Source organism: Pollachius pollachius (assembly GCF_949987615.1).
Source record: "Pollachius pollachius genome assembly, chromosome: 19".
Lineage (NCBI taxonomy): Eukaryota > Metazoa > Chordata > Actinopteri > Gadiformes > Gadidae > Pollachius > Pollachius pollachius.
In genome coordinates, this window is record NC_136952.1 from 6,593,599 (window position 1) to 6,611,618 (window position 18,020).

Here is an 18,020-nt window from a genome sequence, read left to right on the forward strand (position 1 = left end):
TATGGTATTATGGTAAATAGATATTGTTGAAGTTGACCTAGATGTGGGCCCAACTTTGTGACTTGATCCAATGAAAATGTAGTTTTGTATCCCAGAAAGACATTTAGAAATAACAAATTAATTTCTAAATTAAATGTCATTAAATATAAATTGAGCATATAACTTGCTCACCTGCATTTAATATCTTCTGAAAGGGCCTTTTTTATACGTTTTGAAGTAGCTGTTGATTAGTAAACACAAGAATACCAATATCAATAATATCTTTTATGACGTTTTCAATACAAAACATTGTCAAAATATATCATAATTTATATAATTTATATGCAAATCAAAATCCAAACGTAAAATGGATTGCATTGCACATGATGTTGGCAACATGCAGTAACATGCAACCCCAAATTAAGTTCCTCCTCAAAGTTACACAAAATAGCTCCTAGATAATATAGACGATGATAAAACCACTTAAACATTAGTTAGATTTTTTATCTTATAATATAGTTACACAATGTTCACAACGCAAACAGGTTTCCCTCAAGTTGTAGAAATCCAATCCCTTATGACGTGTGTGGTTTCACAATAAACCAATGATCATCTATTGCCGAAGGAAACCCATGACAAAGGATCTGGTTCAATGGTTTATCCGAGAGGGACTGATTAGTTTATCAAGAGAGTGATGTCAGCGACATATGTTCTATCCAAAGAAACCATGGGCTGGTGGGGGGGACTTCGTTCTCAGCCTCATAGTAAACAACATGTCCCTGAGCGTTCTTATATTGGATAGAGAGAACAATGTAGATTAATGCAGAGAGAGTGCAAGAGAGAGAGTGCAGTGCGGTGCGGTGCGAGAGAGAGAGAGCGAGCGAGAGAGAGCTATGTTGACGAAGGCAAAGAGAGAGAAAACGAGACAGCAATATAGATAAAGGCAGAGACAGAGAGAGATAGAGAGCCGTACAGATAAAGGCAGAGAGAGAGAGAGAGAGAGAGAGAGAGAGAGAGAGAGAGAGAGAGAGAGAGCGAGCAGTTGTCCTCGTGCATCAATCCCCCCAAGAGGTTTGCTTATATAAGAGCACTGAGTGCTGAGAGAAAATAAATAGTAGCCGACTTGTGTCCATGAGCCTGGCTCTTGGTCAGGGGCCCGAGTGTACCGTCGCTGTGTGAGTCCGTCTGCACTCTGAGGGCTGAGCTCAGCATGAGAAGGTGCGCTTGTCAATCCCGGGGCTGTCTTCGGGAAACAGCGCATCCTCCATTTTTGAAAGAGTGGAGAATTAAAAAGTCACTCAAACCTGTTGTCTGATTTAGGAGAGGTGTACGGTCTGTTTGCCATTGCTCCTTCACTTCAGATATGGTTCTGGTACGTTTCCCCCCCCGACCCCACCCACCCCACCCACCCCCCGCCACCCTGTCAATTTTGAACCCCCTGACCTTGTCCAGATAAGTGTTGCCTTGTTTGGTGAGCCATTGAAGGACGTTCCCAGGAGTGAACGTGAGCTGGTGCTGTAGGCCAGAGGTTTAGCTGTTAAAGGTAGCTGAGATGGAGCTGTAGGCCAGAGGTTTAGCTGTTAAAGGTAGCTAAAACGGAGGTGGAGGCCAGAGGGTTAGCTTTTAAAAGCAGATGAGAGAAAGGTCGAGCCTATAGGTTTAGTTGTTCAAAGTGGGTGAGATGGAGATGGAGCCTGGAGGTTTAGCTTTTAGAAGTATCTGAAGGGGGGTCTGGTGCCTAGCGGTTTAGCAGCTAGAAGTATCTGAGGGGGAACGGGGGCCTAGCGGTTTAGCAGCTAGAAGTATCTGAGGGGGAGCCGGGGCCTAGCGGTTTAGCAGCTAGAAGTATCAGAGGGGGGGCTGGTGTCCTATAGCGGTTTAGCAGCTAGAAATATCAGAGGGGGGGCCGGTGTCCCCCGCTAGAAGTAGCTGCAGCAGGTAAGCTTCGGCTCCTCTGGCTCGACATACTGGTGGATCTGGAAGGTTAGCTCGTCCGGGCGCCGCACCGATCTGCGTTTCAGTTCCCTGGAAGCCAAGAGATGGACACGTTAAAGAACGCACAGAACCATTCTGTTTGCTATCCACAGAGGCACTGAACAGATTTGAAGCCTTGCACAGCAGTCGGTTTAACACTCTTTCTGTGACCAGGTTCACGACTGGGTTAAACTGAAATATGTTATGGTGGAAATGTTTCTAAAAGGGATCACATTGGTTATGGTTGGAGGACAAGGTAAATGTGAACATTAGGCTGGGTCCCTTTTTTCTAAACAAACAGCCGTAAAATGAACTTGAACCTGATGCTGCTGCAATATCCTGTTTCTTCTGGGAGAGGCACAATTTGACAAAACCCAATTTCAACATAGGCCAAAAGTAGAAGCACTCCTGGCCAAATCAAATTTTCATGAAGTAAAGTCCAAAGTATTCTGAGTCAACATATATGCACCAGATGTGGGAGAGAACTTTCACTTTCTTTGTTTCCACCGAGTATCAAGTTAAATTAGACATCGTCACTGTGAAAGGAAGAACGCACTTGGCCACTGAAATGAAAGCCATCTCCACATTCACTCCGGTCTTTGCACTGGTCTCCATGAAGGGAACACAGTACTCCTGGAGGAGAAGGGAGAGGGGGAATAGGGAGAGGAGAACAAAAACATCAACATCGACTTTTATGTGAGTGTAATTTCTTAGAAATCCCATAGCAATGACATAGTTTTAATTTAATTAAGCCTGCCTCTGTATGACATGATTGAGATTGTTTCTGGCTAATTTCTGACCGGGCGTCTCTTCCCCGATTAGTTCAAGGAATCCATCTTGCCTGTCAATCACAGGTTTGTGATTGCAAGACATTCGGCATTTGTTTAAATTCCAAATCTTGCTCTCTTCTGCTTATCTGTACAACTCTCAAATCGTACCCTACAACTGCTTTAAGACAACTTGTGATCTGTTTCATCCATACCCTGGCAAGGTTTTCTCCCTCCACCCTCCTGATCGCCCTTTCACCGGCCATGTCAGCCTGTTGGAGGAACACAACATGGGCCATTTCACCACAGGTCACCACTGGTTCTTGGTTAATTGCAAACATTAATTTACAAAACTAAACTAAAAAACAAAATAATGGTGCTGTTATATATATATATATACTTTGTGAGACGGCTTGATATTAGTTTTTATTACATTTATTATATGTGTATATATATACACACACGGTGAGACCTTTACATTTACATTTACATTTAGGGCATTTAGCAGACGCTTTTATCCAAAGCGACTTACGAAAAGCGAGACGTGGTTAAATATTTGTTGTCTGTATATATATGCACATATAATCAAAAATATCCAACCACTTCTTTTCTAAGCCCTTACCCTTTACTTGGAGAAAACTCATCCAGTCATTCCTCACCTTGTTGCCCAGCAACATGATGACTATGTCCCTCTGTGCATACTCATGGATCTCTGTTAACCAGGCCTGGAGATAGATAGATAGAGAGATAGATAAATAGGTTGGTACAAATTGTTCTAGAGGTTCTTCATGATTCACAGAGCAGCTTCACAGCAGACAGCAGCAGACTCACCCTGATGTTGTCGAAGGATGTCTTGCTGGTGATGTCATAGAGTAGGAGGAGGGCTTTGAGGAGGAGGAAGAGGAAGAGAGCGAGGAAGGGATGAGTAAGATGTATGGACAGCATGAACCCGAGCTGTTTACAGGGGGTGTGAGGTTATTATTAATATCTACACGTCCACCCCACTTCCCAAGTGGAGGGTGACCATTAAGAGGAGGAGGTGCTGCCCTCTGGTTCTCTCACCCTGGGCGTCACGGTAGTACGCGTGAGTTACACTCCGGAACCGCTCCTGTCCTGCGGTGTCCCAGATCTGAGAGCAGAAACACATCCCTCTTATCACTTAGCATGCACAAGCACACACACACGCGCGAACGCACACGCACATGCACATACACATATATGCACACACACACACACACAAATACGCATACACAGGTCTCAAAGGCAACCATGCAAGGACATCTTGACAGTATTTACACAGCAGAGGATGACATAAAAGTAGTACAATTGCCTAAACTTAAGTACACATAAAGATACAGACCTGTAGTTTCACCTTCACGTTGTCTACAGTCACCTCTTTATTCTGAGTGGGAAATGACAGAACAAAAAAAAGAGAGATTATTATACATAGTATGCATAGTATTTGGTGAGAAATTGAAATCACAAACAAATGGAAAGTGAAAGTGACGAACCGTGAAGCCGATGCCCACGGTGGCGGAGAAGGACCCAGGGATGAACTTCCCCTGATCGAACTGGACCAGCAGCGACGTCTTCCCCACGCCACTATCCCCCACCAGGATGGTCTGCACAACACACACACACACACACACACACACACACACACACACACACACACACACACACACACACACACACACACACATAGACGCACACGGAAAAAGACACAGACACACACAGACACACAGACACACACACACACAGGTTATACTAATACAAGCCAATAAACACACTGATCAATATACATTTTTTTATCTGAATAAGCATGTAATTTGTCTTAAAAGTGAGTCTGCATTTCTGCATCTTATCAGCTTATAATACTAACAATGGCAGCCATACCGCATAACTCAACAATTATAGTAACACAATGATTGGTCAAACATTCACTACCTTGTTTTATCTCTTTTTAATATGCACAAAGCACTGGATGAAAGGTGAACACACTAAACGCTTTTCATTGACATTCTGTAATGAGCGCGAGGGAAACACAACCTTGAACTTTAAATCGACTGTTAGCTTTTCAACACATGGCTCTCATGCGATGTCAGTTTAGTTTGAAGAGAGTAAGTGGTTCTTCGATACGCAAGACAGGGAGTTAAGGCCGGCAGATTGACCTATGCATCGCGTAATGACGAGACACGGCCAGCAGGGGCAGCTGTTTGACCTCAACACGAGTAACGTGATGATGAGAATATTGACCTGGAGACCTTTTGGAGAAAAATCCCGACACACACACACACACACACACGCACACACACACACACACACACACACACACACACACACACACACACACACACACACACAATAAAGCAGCTACACATTGTGAGCGACTAAAATAGCATGGGGGCGAGAGAACGACTTGGTAAATTCAAACTGCGGGATCTGGAAGAATTTTGGCTGTCGGCTCCTTCAACAGATGGGGAATATGATATCACCCACTTTGCCTTGCGAGGAAGAAACTTGAAACCATCTAAAGGTCACAGAACGACCGAACGGCGGAGATGTAAAATCATTGCAGAGCGGACATGAGCATTATTAGCAATATTATCTATAAATTATTACAGTTTCTATTGCCATGGATTTCCCACTATTAACACTCTAAGCACTAGAACCCCCCATAGTGGTGCTTTGAGAAGGATGCTGCGATAGAGTCACCCTAGGTTACGGAAAAGGGGATGGGAACGGAGTAGGTCAGATGGAGAGTGAGCCTGCAACGTAACGCCCCTCCTCTCCTACTCCTCTCCCCCAGAAAGAAGGTGCAATTAGATAGAAACAGCAGATGTTCAGGAATTAGGAAAGATGGAGAGCAAGCAAGCAAGCGAGAGAGAGATAGAGAGAGAGAGAGAGAGAAAGAGAGAGAGAGAGAGAGAGAGAGAGAGAGAGAGAGAGAGAGAGAGACAGAGAGAGGGGGGGGGCGGGGCAGGGGGCAAGGGTGGGGGGGGCAGGGGGTGGGGCAGTGTTAGATGTGTTTGTAAATAGCCTTCCTTCCTTCCTGCCAGGCCGGTCGTGACTGAGAAAAAGAGACAGTTTGCGGGGTCATCAGAATGTCGTCTCTCCCTTTCTTTAAGACTGAAATTTATACACCAGATTCCATTGGGCTTATTAAACAAGCAGCTTACAATTGTTACAATTGAAAATAGCCAAACGAAAATGTTCGTGTTTGTATCGTTTGTCAAGAAGCAAGGACAAACCACAGTTAGCCTGCCAAGTCTGCCAGACCTCATAAACATGAGACAGACAGACAGATAGACAGACAGACAGACAGACGGACAGACAGACCATCATTGCTGTATAAAACAATTTTGTTTACAAAAACAGACCAAATAAATACATGAATGGTCTGAGTTCCCAGGACTGAATAGTATATGTATGTGTACTATATGTGTGTCCATATACATGTATGTGTACTCTGCATGGTAACAGAAGGGTATTACAGACCAATCGAAAAATACCAAACATCAATCAAAGCAATCTTAACTTGGAACTTTGATAGAGTGAAGTAACCGGTCATAAACATTAACATTAAACTGTGACACGTAATCAAATGTAATCAAATAGACATCACCAACGAGATCAGGGGTACACCGACGACCGCTGTAAATAAAGAATAAGTAGACAGTCCTTCACACATATTTAATAAAACATGAGCTCAAACGTCGACATATCAACAAGTAGGGCCCATGCCAACACTAAGCCCACCTTGTGCATCAGATCCTCGTTGTAGGACGGCGCGGACGGAGAGCCCAGCGGGCTGCCGGCGGAGCGACAGCTCTCCTCCGGGTGGATCTCGGGGTAATCCGTCGTGTAGAGCGCCGAGATGGGCTCCATGGATTCCATCCTCTCCATCCTGTCTTCCCGAGTCTTCAGCCGATGAAGTACGCTGAAGAAGTCCGTCTATATCTCGACAATGTCTATCCCTTCCCCCCGCTCTCTCTCACTCTCTCTCTGTCCCCCGCTCTCTCAGTCTGTGCCCCTGTCGCTCTCTCGCCCTCTTTGTCCCGTTTTGCTCAAGGAGACGTCCAACAATATCAATGATCGTCACGAGGCGCCACACACTCGCCTCTCTAACTCCGTGACTCACTCGATAGACACCACTTTAATTGCAGTGTGTGTGATCGCCGACGTCACAACGACATCAGCACCGCGGACAGCGCTCGTGGGGAGCGGATGAGGAGGATGACGAATGTGAAGCGGGGTGGGGGCTTGCTGGATTGGGGGAGGGTCGTTCACTTTAGCTACACTTTAGCTTAACACCGTGACATAGACGCTCCGTTTAGTGTGGCTTTTCAGCAATGTTGAAGCAATCCATGAATGGAACTGTCTCTAATGTAGAACCATTTGGAGGCACGCACACACATTCGCACGCACGCGCGCACAAACACACACACACACGTACACACACACGCATACACACACACACACACACACACACACACACACACACACACACACACACACACACACACACACACACACACACACACCTTTAGTGATTTTTCGGACATAGCGCCCAATTGATTGACAGTCCAGGGGTCCAATGAGGTCCCGCCTGCTGTCCATTTCGCATCGCGCCACAGTTGTGCGCAATCAGATGTTAACAAGTTAAGTTTGAGTGTAACCGCGCTACCAGGTGTTTTATCTCGTAGGTCCGCCGTTACGCCGGGATAGAATTACTTCGTTAAGAAACTAACTTTGGATTAAAATAAAAATGTCTTCCGCTGGCACATTCACAATCAATCCGCTGACCGCCACCGTGAGTTCACGTGAGTAACGACTACCGAGTAAAACCCGATCTCACAACTTTAACTTCTACCTCAACCATTATTTTGTGAAATGGTACCGTTGTGTGTCGCCTTCCCCCCTAGTGTCATGTTGCTTGTTCTTCATCTTGGTGGCTCTGCTGCTGGTGCTTATCTACAGGAGGGATCCGTTCTGCTGCAGGACAGCCAGCTCCCGAACCACGGTGAGAACACTCAGGGGAATATCACAATGCTACACAGTGGAGACGATAGGCTACTTACACTGGCTCTAATGTATACTTGTAAAGCCTATATCATAGAAAATATTATATTACAAAGGGCCTATATAACATACTTATTATACATGAGCATTATCAATTATATCGATTGAAATATTGGCTTGTGGATGTATCTTAACATTTGACCAGTAATGCTATAGATTTTTACACAAATGGAGCATTGACATCTGACGATGTCCAGACATTTTGTTGCATTTTACCTACATTTATATGCCTGGAACATCTCACTTATAACCACTCACTTGATCCTACGTATTCCAGAATGAACCTCACCACTATCACAGCAGTGACGCTCTTGTTGGCTTTGGACTACATGACGACAGAATCATGAACTGTGATGACTTTGACCATAATCAAGTAGGCCTACAACCATTACAATCATTTCTAGCATCCCAGTGAATGAGTGATATACATTACTTACTACACAAAGAATTCATGTCACAGATTACAGTGAATGAGTGAAACACATTGCATTTATGTCACTGATCCCAGTGAATGAGTGAAACACATCATTACACATTCTATTCATGTGAAAGATCACACCGATGTTTTGTGACAATTTAGTTAATAACTATTGAAGACATTGTCATTATCCAGTGAATAACTAATGAAGAAAGTCATCATTATCTAGTGAATAACTAATGAAAGTCATCATTATCAAGTGAATAACTAATGAAGAAATCATTATCAGTGTTAATAACTAAGGAAGAAAGGCGTCATTCGCTAGTGAATAACTATTGAAGAAAGTTGTCATTATCTAGTGAAGAACTATTGCAGAAAGCCGTCATCAAATAGTGTATAACTAAGGACGAATGCGGTCATTACATAGTGAATAACTACTGAAGAATGCTGTCATTACATAGTGAATATCTAATGAAGTGGGTTGACGTGGGTCGGTAGCCCCCCAGAGGTCCCTTCGTGATCGGGAAACCCAGCGATTACCACCTGCCGGGGGCCGCCCCACGCCTGCCGTCCTACGAGAGTGTTCGCAGGAAGGACCGGAGAACGCTCATCCACCACATGATCTCTGAGCGCTTCAGCCTGAGCACCAGCTCACACGGTGACTGGGAGGTAAGGGGATACTGGGACACTGGATTACACACACAAACACACACACACACACACACACACACACACGATATAGTGCTGACTAGTTGATCAATGTCATGTTTACGAGGTTGATTATAATTTCGATTTGTTTTTAAGACATCACTTTGGGCTCTGGCAATCAATTAGGATGTGACATTTCATTAAACGAAAAAATATGAAAATAACTAATCAATAGGTCAACTGACAAAGCCATAATTGGCATAATTAATGTCCTGTCATTCACAGCCTCCTCCTCCATCATACGCCGAGTCTCTCCACCAGCCTCTCCACATTCCCTCCCTGGGTTTGGGGCGTCTGGATGACCACGGGTTTCCTGCCCAGGACCAAGATGGCCGTTCTTCAAACACAGACCACAGTGCATCACCTGAACATCCAGAGCCACATCTTCCAACCAGCCAGGACCGCAGAGTCTGACCAGATGTAAAGCTACCAACTCGGGGGCTGTCCTCTCTCGTCAGCTCATCTCTTACAGGCTGAGCGCAGGAGAATGATTGTCGGGCCGTATATAATGTTAAAGGGTTATGAAAGGTGTGTGAGGCGCCTGTGATGACGGGATTTGAGGATCGTGACGACTCAAATTGTCACGATCCTCGTGAGAGGCCCTGGTTGCTATTGTAAACTGTTATCGCAACATGTGTGTGTTCGCTCTCTTTGCTTTGGCAAGGGGAAGAATTCAAAGTTGTCAATTTGCCAGAGCTGGAATGCTGGAATATGATAATTATTTTGCCAACATCTATGGATGTGTGGGGTCAAAGGATCCTTTTTGTCAAAGTTGTTGGACAGAGGTCAAACGTTGGTTTTCGTCAAGGAACAACATGTGGTCAGCCGAAAAAAATGAACTTTAACTCAAGGCAGGCAAACATCACCTATGATCATTAGCTTGTGAGGGAGAGAGGAAGGATAATGAAAGTTACTGATTAACCCAGCTCAAATACCAGACAAAGGCAGACGAAACAAACACTGGGAGCTGTTTGGTGTGTCCAGAGTTTTGTTCCGATTAATTTTTCTTTATTGTCAATGTTCAACAAATCGTGCCTTAGGGTTCTACTTGGTGCCTCTCCATGATTGATTCCAATGACATCCTGTCCACGGCTTTCAGTATGTAACGTAGAATTCCCTTTAGACTCCCTATATAAAGAGTCAGCAGGGCCAAGAACTGCATTCCTCATAAGTTGTATAACTTGAATTCTATTAATGCCTTCTTTGTGTTCGCCCTTGCTCCAGCTGTGACTGAGTATAAAAGGACCTAAACTCCCCACATATCATTCATTCCACTCTGGCAAGAGCAGCCCTGAACTCACTGCCATTCAGAGAGTACCAGGCGCTGTGCTCACTCCCCTGCATACCACAGGAACCCCCAGCCCTTTACCCCCTACACGTCAAAAGCCATGTTTGACTTGCTTTCATAACTGCAATGTGGTCAGTGAATCATTGTGGAAAAGGAGTGTCGGATATCAGATATTCTAGATAATGAAGCCAACACTATTAGACAAGTTTAGATAAAAGGAAGGAACAAGGCCTGTAAGTGAACTGGCCCATAGCAGGCCCTAGAGATTATTATGTTATATGTTATTTTGTGTACAACGCAATAAGAAGTCTACACTGCAAAGGTTCAATGCCCCGTTTCTGTCGAGAAATCCTGTGCTAGAATCAGAGGGCTCCCATTCTAGGATTTGTCTGTGGGCTTACCTTTTCTGGCAAATCACAGCCAATCAACAGTCATGTACTCCTTGAGTGAAATCCAATTAATAACTGGGACTTACAACCATAGCTTATCAAAAACCTGCTTGGACAGCTTTAGAGCGAACAGGGAGAGGGAGGCGATAAGTAGGGCCGTATGTTTTGAACGTTTAGACTCTGCTTGCTTAAAATAGCCAATCTTGCATATTGTAGGTTTATGAATAGTAATTGTGTTTAACGGCATTTCCACATGGTGTTTACCTATTCAAAATATACATTTCTTTTAAGTGCAAATCCAATGAACATAACTGCTGCTATTGCTGGAAAAAAGTCAAATGACTTTGGCCTTATCGATACAATTAACAGTTCTTTCAAGGAAGCCACCATTGATTGAATCTTGTTCATGTGATTGACCCAGCCCACCTGCCAACTAAGATGCTTTAATATCACTGATAATCACAACACAATATAAACCCTTGATTAGCACGATGTGGTTTATTTTTAATATGAAAGCAGAAGTGTCTTCATGATTCACTTAGCATGCTAGAGGAAGATTTTATAAATATTTGTATTACATTCATATAAGCAAGTTGGTTGCGAATATGGTTGTGTAAAGACAAAATACACCCTCTTTCAATTCTAATAACTGTATTGGCAGCCGTGCTTAAGACTTGCTTATGCTACTGTGATTGGGACCATGATACATTGACCGTGAGAGACATCTTGTGGTTTGAAAATAAAATGCACCTTTTTAAGCTTCAAAGCTTTGTTTGTGAATACGTGTGAAATGAACAACAGCAGCACGATAATATAAATGGCTGGCTAAATAAATTCAAGACTCCATTTTATATTCAACCAAGACTTTATGCGGTAGGTGATTCAATACCACAGCACAATACAAATAATACAGATGCTCTGAAAAACCAAAAGGCTACCGAAGCAAAACATGAATCCCTGTGATTACGACCTGCAGGTCCAAGGATTACATTATGGCTGAAGAGGTTGTGCTGAGATGAACACAATGTGATCCAAACACAATCAGCTCAGGAGTGTGCCATGTCCGTTGAACTGCTGTGATCCGGGTCTTTGGTGTTAAACACAACAAGAAGCATATGCCTCGAGTCCCCCCCTCTCAAGTCAGTCTTATCCCAGCCCTTCCGGGTATCAGACCATGTCCACCAGTTTAAACTTGCCCTCCTGCAGGTTGGGCAGGACGTTGATGAAGGTCTTGTAGAGAACCACGCCCCTGGGCAGCTTGCAGATGACGGCGGTAGCCTCTGGGCTGCGGGGGGGCGGGACGTAGACCTCCTTGGTGAAGCGGACCTCGCCGTCCTCCAGGGCGTACAACGTGTTGTTGGTTCCCATCCCCACCTTGTGGCCGACGAGGAGAAACGGGAGAGATACATGATACATGAGACAACCAGAAAAATGCTGTGCCAATGAGCTAAACAGAGCAGTTCTCTGTTATGGTTAAATAAAGACTGGCATCTTAAGTTAAACTCAATGTGGTGAAGACATGATGAAGCTTCACACTCACATGAGCTCCGGGGTGATACCTTAGACCTCGCTGTGTTGCAAGGATGTTCCCCGCATGGACAAAGTTCCCTGGTTAAAGAGAATGGAAAAGAGAATTATCATCAGCCTGCTGCAGAAAGACCACCCACATTGCTATGTTAATAATACTTTAAGATGTATTCCATCTACTTAATGTTATTCGGTTTCGCCAAATTACGATTACCCCAAGTGGTTAACCCAGGGTAATAATTTAACCTTCTGCTCTATTGGTCGAATTGCAGACTACATGCTGGACAATCACTGTGTGGAAGTTCTTCCAAATATGCATTTGGAGGATGGTTCAGATGAATGTCAGGCGTATTAAATTAAATTTCAATCGTGTTCAGATGCAATGCAAAGTGTATTAAACTGCATGTAACTGTACCGTCGTGCTTCTTGAAGCCATATCTCCGACCAGGGCTTTTACCTCCCAGGTTCTTGCTGCTACCGCCAGCTTTCTTTGAGGCAAACCTTACCGAGTCAATGAATGAGGATTGGCAAGGAAGCAACAGCCCTATAGCACAGAAGAAATAGTTACGTTTATATTCAACCCTTCTTAATGCTGCCAATTTACCAAACGTGTTGTATAGGATGGGAGGAATAGGAGGTTAAATGCTGAGCGCAGTATCAGAGCTAAAGACAACGAACCGTAACCTAAATACCACAAGCAGCGGTCACGTATCAGAATCAAATGCAAATGAAAACAAAGAGAAAAACATAAGAACACTTTATATATTCTGTACCTGTTCTTGTTCGGAAGACCAAGGACGCGAGCGACGCCATCTTGCATCACGTGACCTATTGAACGCGTCACACGGCATTGGGATATGATGACGCGCTGACGTAGGCAACGTAAAATATGGCGGCGGGAAGCTCAAAGTAAAAGGCACTGATGTTTTGGTTTACACTTGAAAGTTTTGAAAGTTATGCCCTTTTCAGCCTGGAAACACTTTCTTCCTAACGACTTTTTATAACCACGTTTTAGTCTAGTAGCGTTGAGAATGAGCAGTGGTAGTGACTCGGAAGAGGAGTTTCCCGTGTACGACTTTCTCCAGGCGGGCCGCCGCGGCTCCCAGGCGAACAGAGCCGCGGATCTGGTGTTTCTGGACAGCTCCGACACCGACGTCGCATCCCTCTCCTCCCTGCCCGCTGCGGAGCCCGCTGCCGCCGCCGGAGTCCCCAGTGTGGACGTCATGATGCTCAGCAGTGACTCTGAGGAAGAGGCACCCTACGTTCCCTTGGCGCGTAGACTCAAACAGAGGCAGGCAGTGGTTAGTATTGTCAGAAACGCCAACGATTCTCACCGAAGTCCGCCGTGTTATCCACAACAACCTCTCCCGGTCCAAACGGGGGTGACAGCTGCAGAGGAGAGGACGGCCCTTAAGTCGTGGCCGCCTCCCACCACGCTCACCGCATCCACCGCAGGAACCTCCAAAGCATGCCCGGCCAAGAGCACTGTGGCAGGGCAGTCCATTAAGACCGGCAGGGAGGAGGTGAACAGGAGGGACAGAGGGGACAAGGAGAACCGGAAGGTGGAGCTTGAAAGACAGAAGGCGGAGCGCAAAGCCCAGCAGGAGGCTGCCAAGGCCCTGAGGCCGGAGGAGTGTATCAAACACATGGTGGTGGTGGTAGACCCAGGTAAACACACAGCATGTATCAAACACATGGTGGGGGTGTTGGTAGACGCAGGTAAACACACAGCATGTATCAAACACGTGGTGGTGGTAGACCCAGGTAAACACAGCATCTATCAAACACATGGTGGTGGTGGTAGACCCAGGTAAACACAGCATGTATCAAACACATGGTGCTGGTGGTGGTAGACCCAGGTAAACACACAGCATGTATCAAACACATGGTGGTGGTGGTAGACCCAGGAAAACACAGCATGTATCAAACACATGGTGGTGGTGGTAGACCCAGGTAAACACACAGCATGTATCAAACACATGGTGGTGGTGGTAGACCCAGGTAAACACACAGCATGTATCAAACACATGGTGGTGGTGGTAGACCCAGGTAAACACAGCATGTATCAAACACATGGTGGTGGTGGTGGTAGACCCAGGTAAACACACAGCATGTATCAAACACATGGTGGGGGTGGTAGACCGAGGTATACAGCATCAAACGAAGGTCATATCCGGGGTGTGTTTGGGTTGAATGTAAGCTTGGATAGTCTGAGCACTGTGAACACATTGCTAGAGCTGCCACGTTTGTGAGTGTCTCTGCTGTGTTCCAGGTCTGGTCCTGCTCGAGGGAGGAGGTTCTCTCCTAACCTCGCTCCAAGAGCTCGGCTGCTCCTGTGCCATCGAGAAGCAGCCCCTCCCCCGTAGCATCAGCTGGCTCAGAAGAGCCCCGTCACAGCAGGTGAGACTCACCTCGCATCACAACAACAACAACAGCACTGCTGTTGTCACACACACACAAGTGTTTGGCTGACAGGAAATTGTGTTTTCAAGGTAAGCTCCTGTTTTCTGTCTCTCCCCTTGTTTATCACACTGATTTTGGATGAACTGCGATGTAGGGGTTGTCTGGAAGACATGTTTTTTGTTTTTTTGTTCAAAACCCTGTCCTTTCGCACTAGTAATGCATATCTGGAACAACGGAATGGATACATATGTGCATAATAGAGTTCCTGTCAGTGTTCTCCTCGTGGGGTTTCACTTCCTTGCAGAACTTAATGCAGTATCAACTCTTCGTCTCGCCATCCGTCCATGCAGATAGGTGAAGAGAGCAGCGTGCCAGAGGCCCATGTGGTGATTCAGATGACCGCAGACGACTTCATCGCCCTTGTTCATAACTACTCTCAGGTCTGTGAAACTTCTGCGCTTGAAGCTACATCGACTAGATGAGATTAGTTGAATAGACTAGGCTGATGCTTGTGGAGATGTGTGTGAACACCGCTACCTGATAGATTCAAACATTAACCCTTTTCCATTCTCTGTAGTTGGCCTTTAAATCGCGTTTAGTATGAGTCTTTGCAGAGATGACCGGCGTCAACCTGGTACAAAATATATTTCATAAGGCTTGATTAATAACACTGTGTTGAACGACTGGACTATGAATTGGCCTTCATCCCCTCCGCCTCCCCTGGAACACAGGAGCAGAGGCATGGGAAGACTGGTCAAGGTCCTGGTCTAAGCTGCTGGGTCCAGGAGCTGCAGACCCGGAACCCTGGACGGATCATCAGCCTGGCTGTGGTGGACCTAGAGAAGCACTACAGGTATGGGGACCTTCAGCGGCCCAGTCTGGGCCCCTATAAGCACTGCAGGAAGGGACAATGAGCACCACAGCCTGGGCTCCGATAAGCACTACAGGAAGGTGGACAATGAGCAGCACACTCTAGTGACCAGTTTTTTTTCCTCAATAAAAAAATATGGTCAATATAAAAATACCAGGCCTCCTACGAGTATCTCAGGAATATGGACTTTGCCCCATGAATTGATACTATTAGTTTCATGATTATTACCATTAAGGTTGCACTTGATAGTCATGATTTTCTAGTCCTCTAGGTCCTTTAAAGGGCTGGGGGTTAGGCAGGGGAGGGTGGGGGGGTTGTATAGTGGGGGAACTGTGACGGAGGGATGGACTAACAACGCCGCCTTGACCCCCCAGAGCCCAGAAGGCCCACGGACAGAAGCGTGGCGGCGGGGCCAAGCGGAGCAGGAAGCCCCAGGCGGAGCCGCCCCCTGACGTGTCCCGGGTGGACGTGGAGGAGGTGGGTGGCAGCTCTCCAACGCCCGGGTCGCAGGCTGCTGCTGGTGAAGCTGAAGGAGTACCCGGTCGTTTTATGGTCCCTCTGTAAACGAGCTATCACCTGGATGACATTTATAACCCTGTCCAAGATGCACACGCAGCCACAGCCGTTTGTCAAGAGGGCACACACACACACACACACACACACACACACACACACACACACACACACACAAGAGCGAACGCTCCAGACAGAAGCTGCCAACGGTTCGCTTAAGAGACGGCACCTAATTATGAGGAACTAATTAAATGCCCTTAATGAGCATCTCCTTATCTAGATTAAAAGAGGGAGTGTGCACCATGTAGGTGCATTTGTATCATTAAATCGGATTTGTGGTTGGCGATTCATACTCGTGTCGTATTAAAGAGAGTTGTAGTACTGTAAAATCCTAAATCAACTTAAATATACTGTAGCAGAATCTAGGTTACGGTATATTTTACGGTTGGGCCACCTCTTGAGCATGAGAAACGCTGTGGCGGTCTCAAACACAACACTGTGGCCCCCCCCCCCCATAATGACAAATTATTTCATCATGAACTGCGAAACCATGACGACCTACATAATGCCCAACAATCCCATGGTCCTGTGCCTGGTCGCTATGTACACGCCCGACCGCCATCACTTTATTCCCCGCAGGCGGTCGTACATCTGCAGCTGCACACCGGGGTGCAAGTGCGTTTCCTGGCGGCATGGAAGGACTTTTCGGATCACATCGCCATGACAACCAAAGCTATAGCAGAAGCCCCTTTCAAGTAAGGAAACCCAGAAGAACAGAGCGAGGTGTGTGCGTTCCCATCCGTGTGTAATATATATTATAAGTGTGTGTTGTGTGTGTGTGTGTGTGTGTGTGTGTGTGTGCAGGCACGACCGGGATAACACAGGCTTTTCCTTCTGCCTGGAGAGTGAGTGGGCGGGGGGCCAGAAGGTGGACCGCCTCGGTAAAGGCCTGCTCCAGGTGTGGAAGAGACAGATCCAGCAACTCAACAGGGTCAGCCCAGACATGGCCTCCGCCATCCTGGGGGCCTACCCGTCGCCTCAGCTCCTCAAACAGGTGGACAGCCGCTCACGTCCCTCCCTGTTTCACACATTTTCATTTCCGTCAATAGTAAAAAAAAAAATAATAATGAAAATCTCGCTCATTTTAAGATGGAGTAAGCAATAAAGTGTACTGTGAAAACACACACACACCACACCGTAACGGCAATACTGCAACGTTTTCCTTGAAGACACTGTGAAATTAAAACGTTTTTTCATGCTGTCAGACAGGTTTATTTATTTTTTTTGCAACATAGCATTTTACATTCCCAACGGACTAGCACGTTCACAGCTGGATAATCCATTTAAAAAAATTTGCATAAACCAATTAGCTCAATTTCCTCTGCTTCATCACCTGTCTGATTGGGCACTGCACTGTTTCCACAGAGAGCAGACCCATTCCGTAGTAACCCTGCTTCAAGTGTTTGTGTTTCCTGTGCTTTATGGCTCCGTCTGTCTGTCTCCATGCACTAACACCAACCCCAACCGACGTCGATGCTATGTGTCGTCATAACGACGGGTTGTCACTGACCCCAGGCGTACCGGGGTTGCCGGACGGACCGCGAGAGGACCTCCCTGCTGTCGGAGCTCCTGATTCGCCGAGGGGAGGGCGTGACGGCCACCAGCCGGCGGGTGGGGCCGGAGCTTTCCAGGCGCCTACACCTCCTGCTGAGCTCAGAGGATGCCCAGCAGACACTGGACTCCACCGCCTGACCGCTGAGCAAGGGGGTGTGTGTGTGTGTGTGTGTGTGTGTGTGTGTGTGTGTGTGTGTGTGTATTTTCCTGGAGTGCTACACTACGGTATTTTATTTCTCACATTTTATGAATGAAAGAAGTTAAAATTGTTTTTTTACTTCATTCATGTTGATACAATTACTTTGAATGGTAATGCAATTGTATTTATTTAAAACATGTATACATATACTGTATATTGTTTGTGTTCTATTACTTTATAGCATACCCTGGCCTTGGTGTATTATTAAATCTATAAAATGCAAAAAGTATTTCCAAACCTGTCTTGCCATTTTATTCCAGCAGAAATGATTTATCGTGCGGTTTAACG

General features: G+C 45.8%; 3 protein-coding genes across 3 annotated transcripts; 1 reads left to right on the forward strand and 2 right to left on the reverse strand.

The window, feature by feature from the left end:
- Nucleotides 1-1,898: 1,898 nt before the first annotated feature.
- Nucleotides 1,899-6,626, reverse strand: LOC307090223 (ras-related protein Rab-37-like; the record flags this gene model as incomplete). The annotated part of the gene is made up of 9 exons (XM_079756797.1): nucleotides 1,899-2,004; nucleotides 2,510-2,586; nucleotides 2,936-2,992; nucleotides 3,380-3,445; nucleotides 3,552-3,604; nucleotides 3,783-3,849; nucleotides 4,081-4,122; nucleotides 4,232-4,342; nucleotides 6,480-6,626. 9 exons carry the CDS (start codon nucleotides 6,624-6,626, stop codon nucleotides 1,899-1,901), a joined length of 726 nt encoding a protein of 241 aa, XP_079612923.1.
- A 4,584-nt stretch (nucleotides 6,627-11,210) lies between these two features.
- On the reverse strand, nucleotides 11,211-12,976 carry mrpl27 (mitochondrial ribosomal protein L27). Its single transcript, XM_079756575.1, has 4 exons — nucleotides 12,906-12,976; nucleotides 12,548-12,676; nucleotides 12,146-12,213; nucleotides 11,211-11,979 (listed from the first exon to the last, which is right to left on the reverse strand). The coding sequence occupies exons 1-4, from the start codon at nucleotides 12,943-12,945 to the stop codon at nucleotides 11,773-11,775; spliced, it is 444 nt and encodes a 147-aa protein (XP_079612701.1). The 5' UTR covers nucleotides 12,946-12,976; the 3' UTR covers nucleotides 11,211-11,772.
- A 146-nt stretch (nucleotides 12,977-13,122) lies between these two features.
- eme1 (essential meiotic structure-specific endonuclease 1) lies at nucleotides 13,123-17,720 on the forward strand. The gene is made up of 8 exons (XM_079757446.1): nucleotides 13,123-13,800; nucleotides 14,405-14,532; nucleotides 14,886-14,975; nucleotides 15,267-15,388; nucleotides 15,781-15,883; nucleotides 16,559-16,674; nucleotides 16,784-16,973; nucleotides 17,495-17,720. The coding sequence occupies exons 1-8, from the start codon at nucleotides 13,164-13,166 to the stop codon at nucleotides 17,669-17,671; spliced, it is 1,563 nt and encodes a 520-aa protein (XP_079613572.1). The 5' UTR covers nucleotides 13,123-13,163; the 3' UTR covers nucleotides 17,672-17,720.
- The last annotated feature ends 300 nt before the right edge of the window (nucleotides 17,721-18,020 follow it).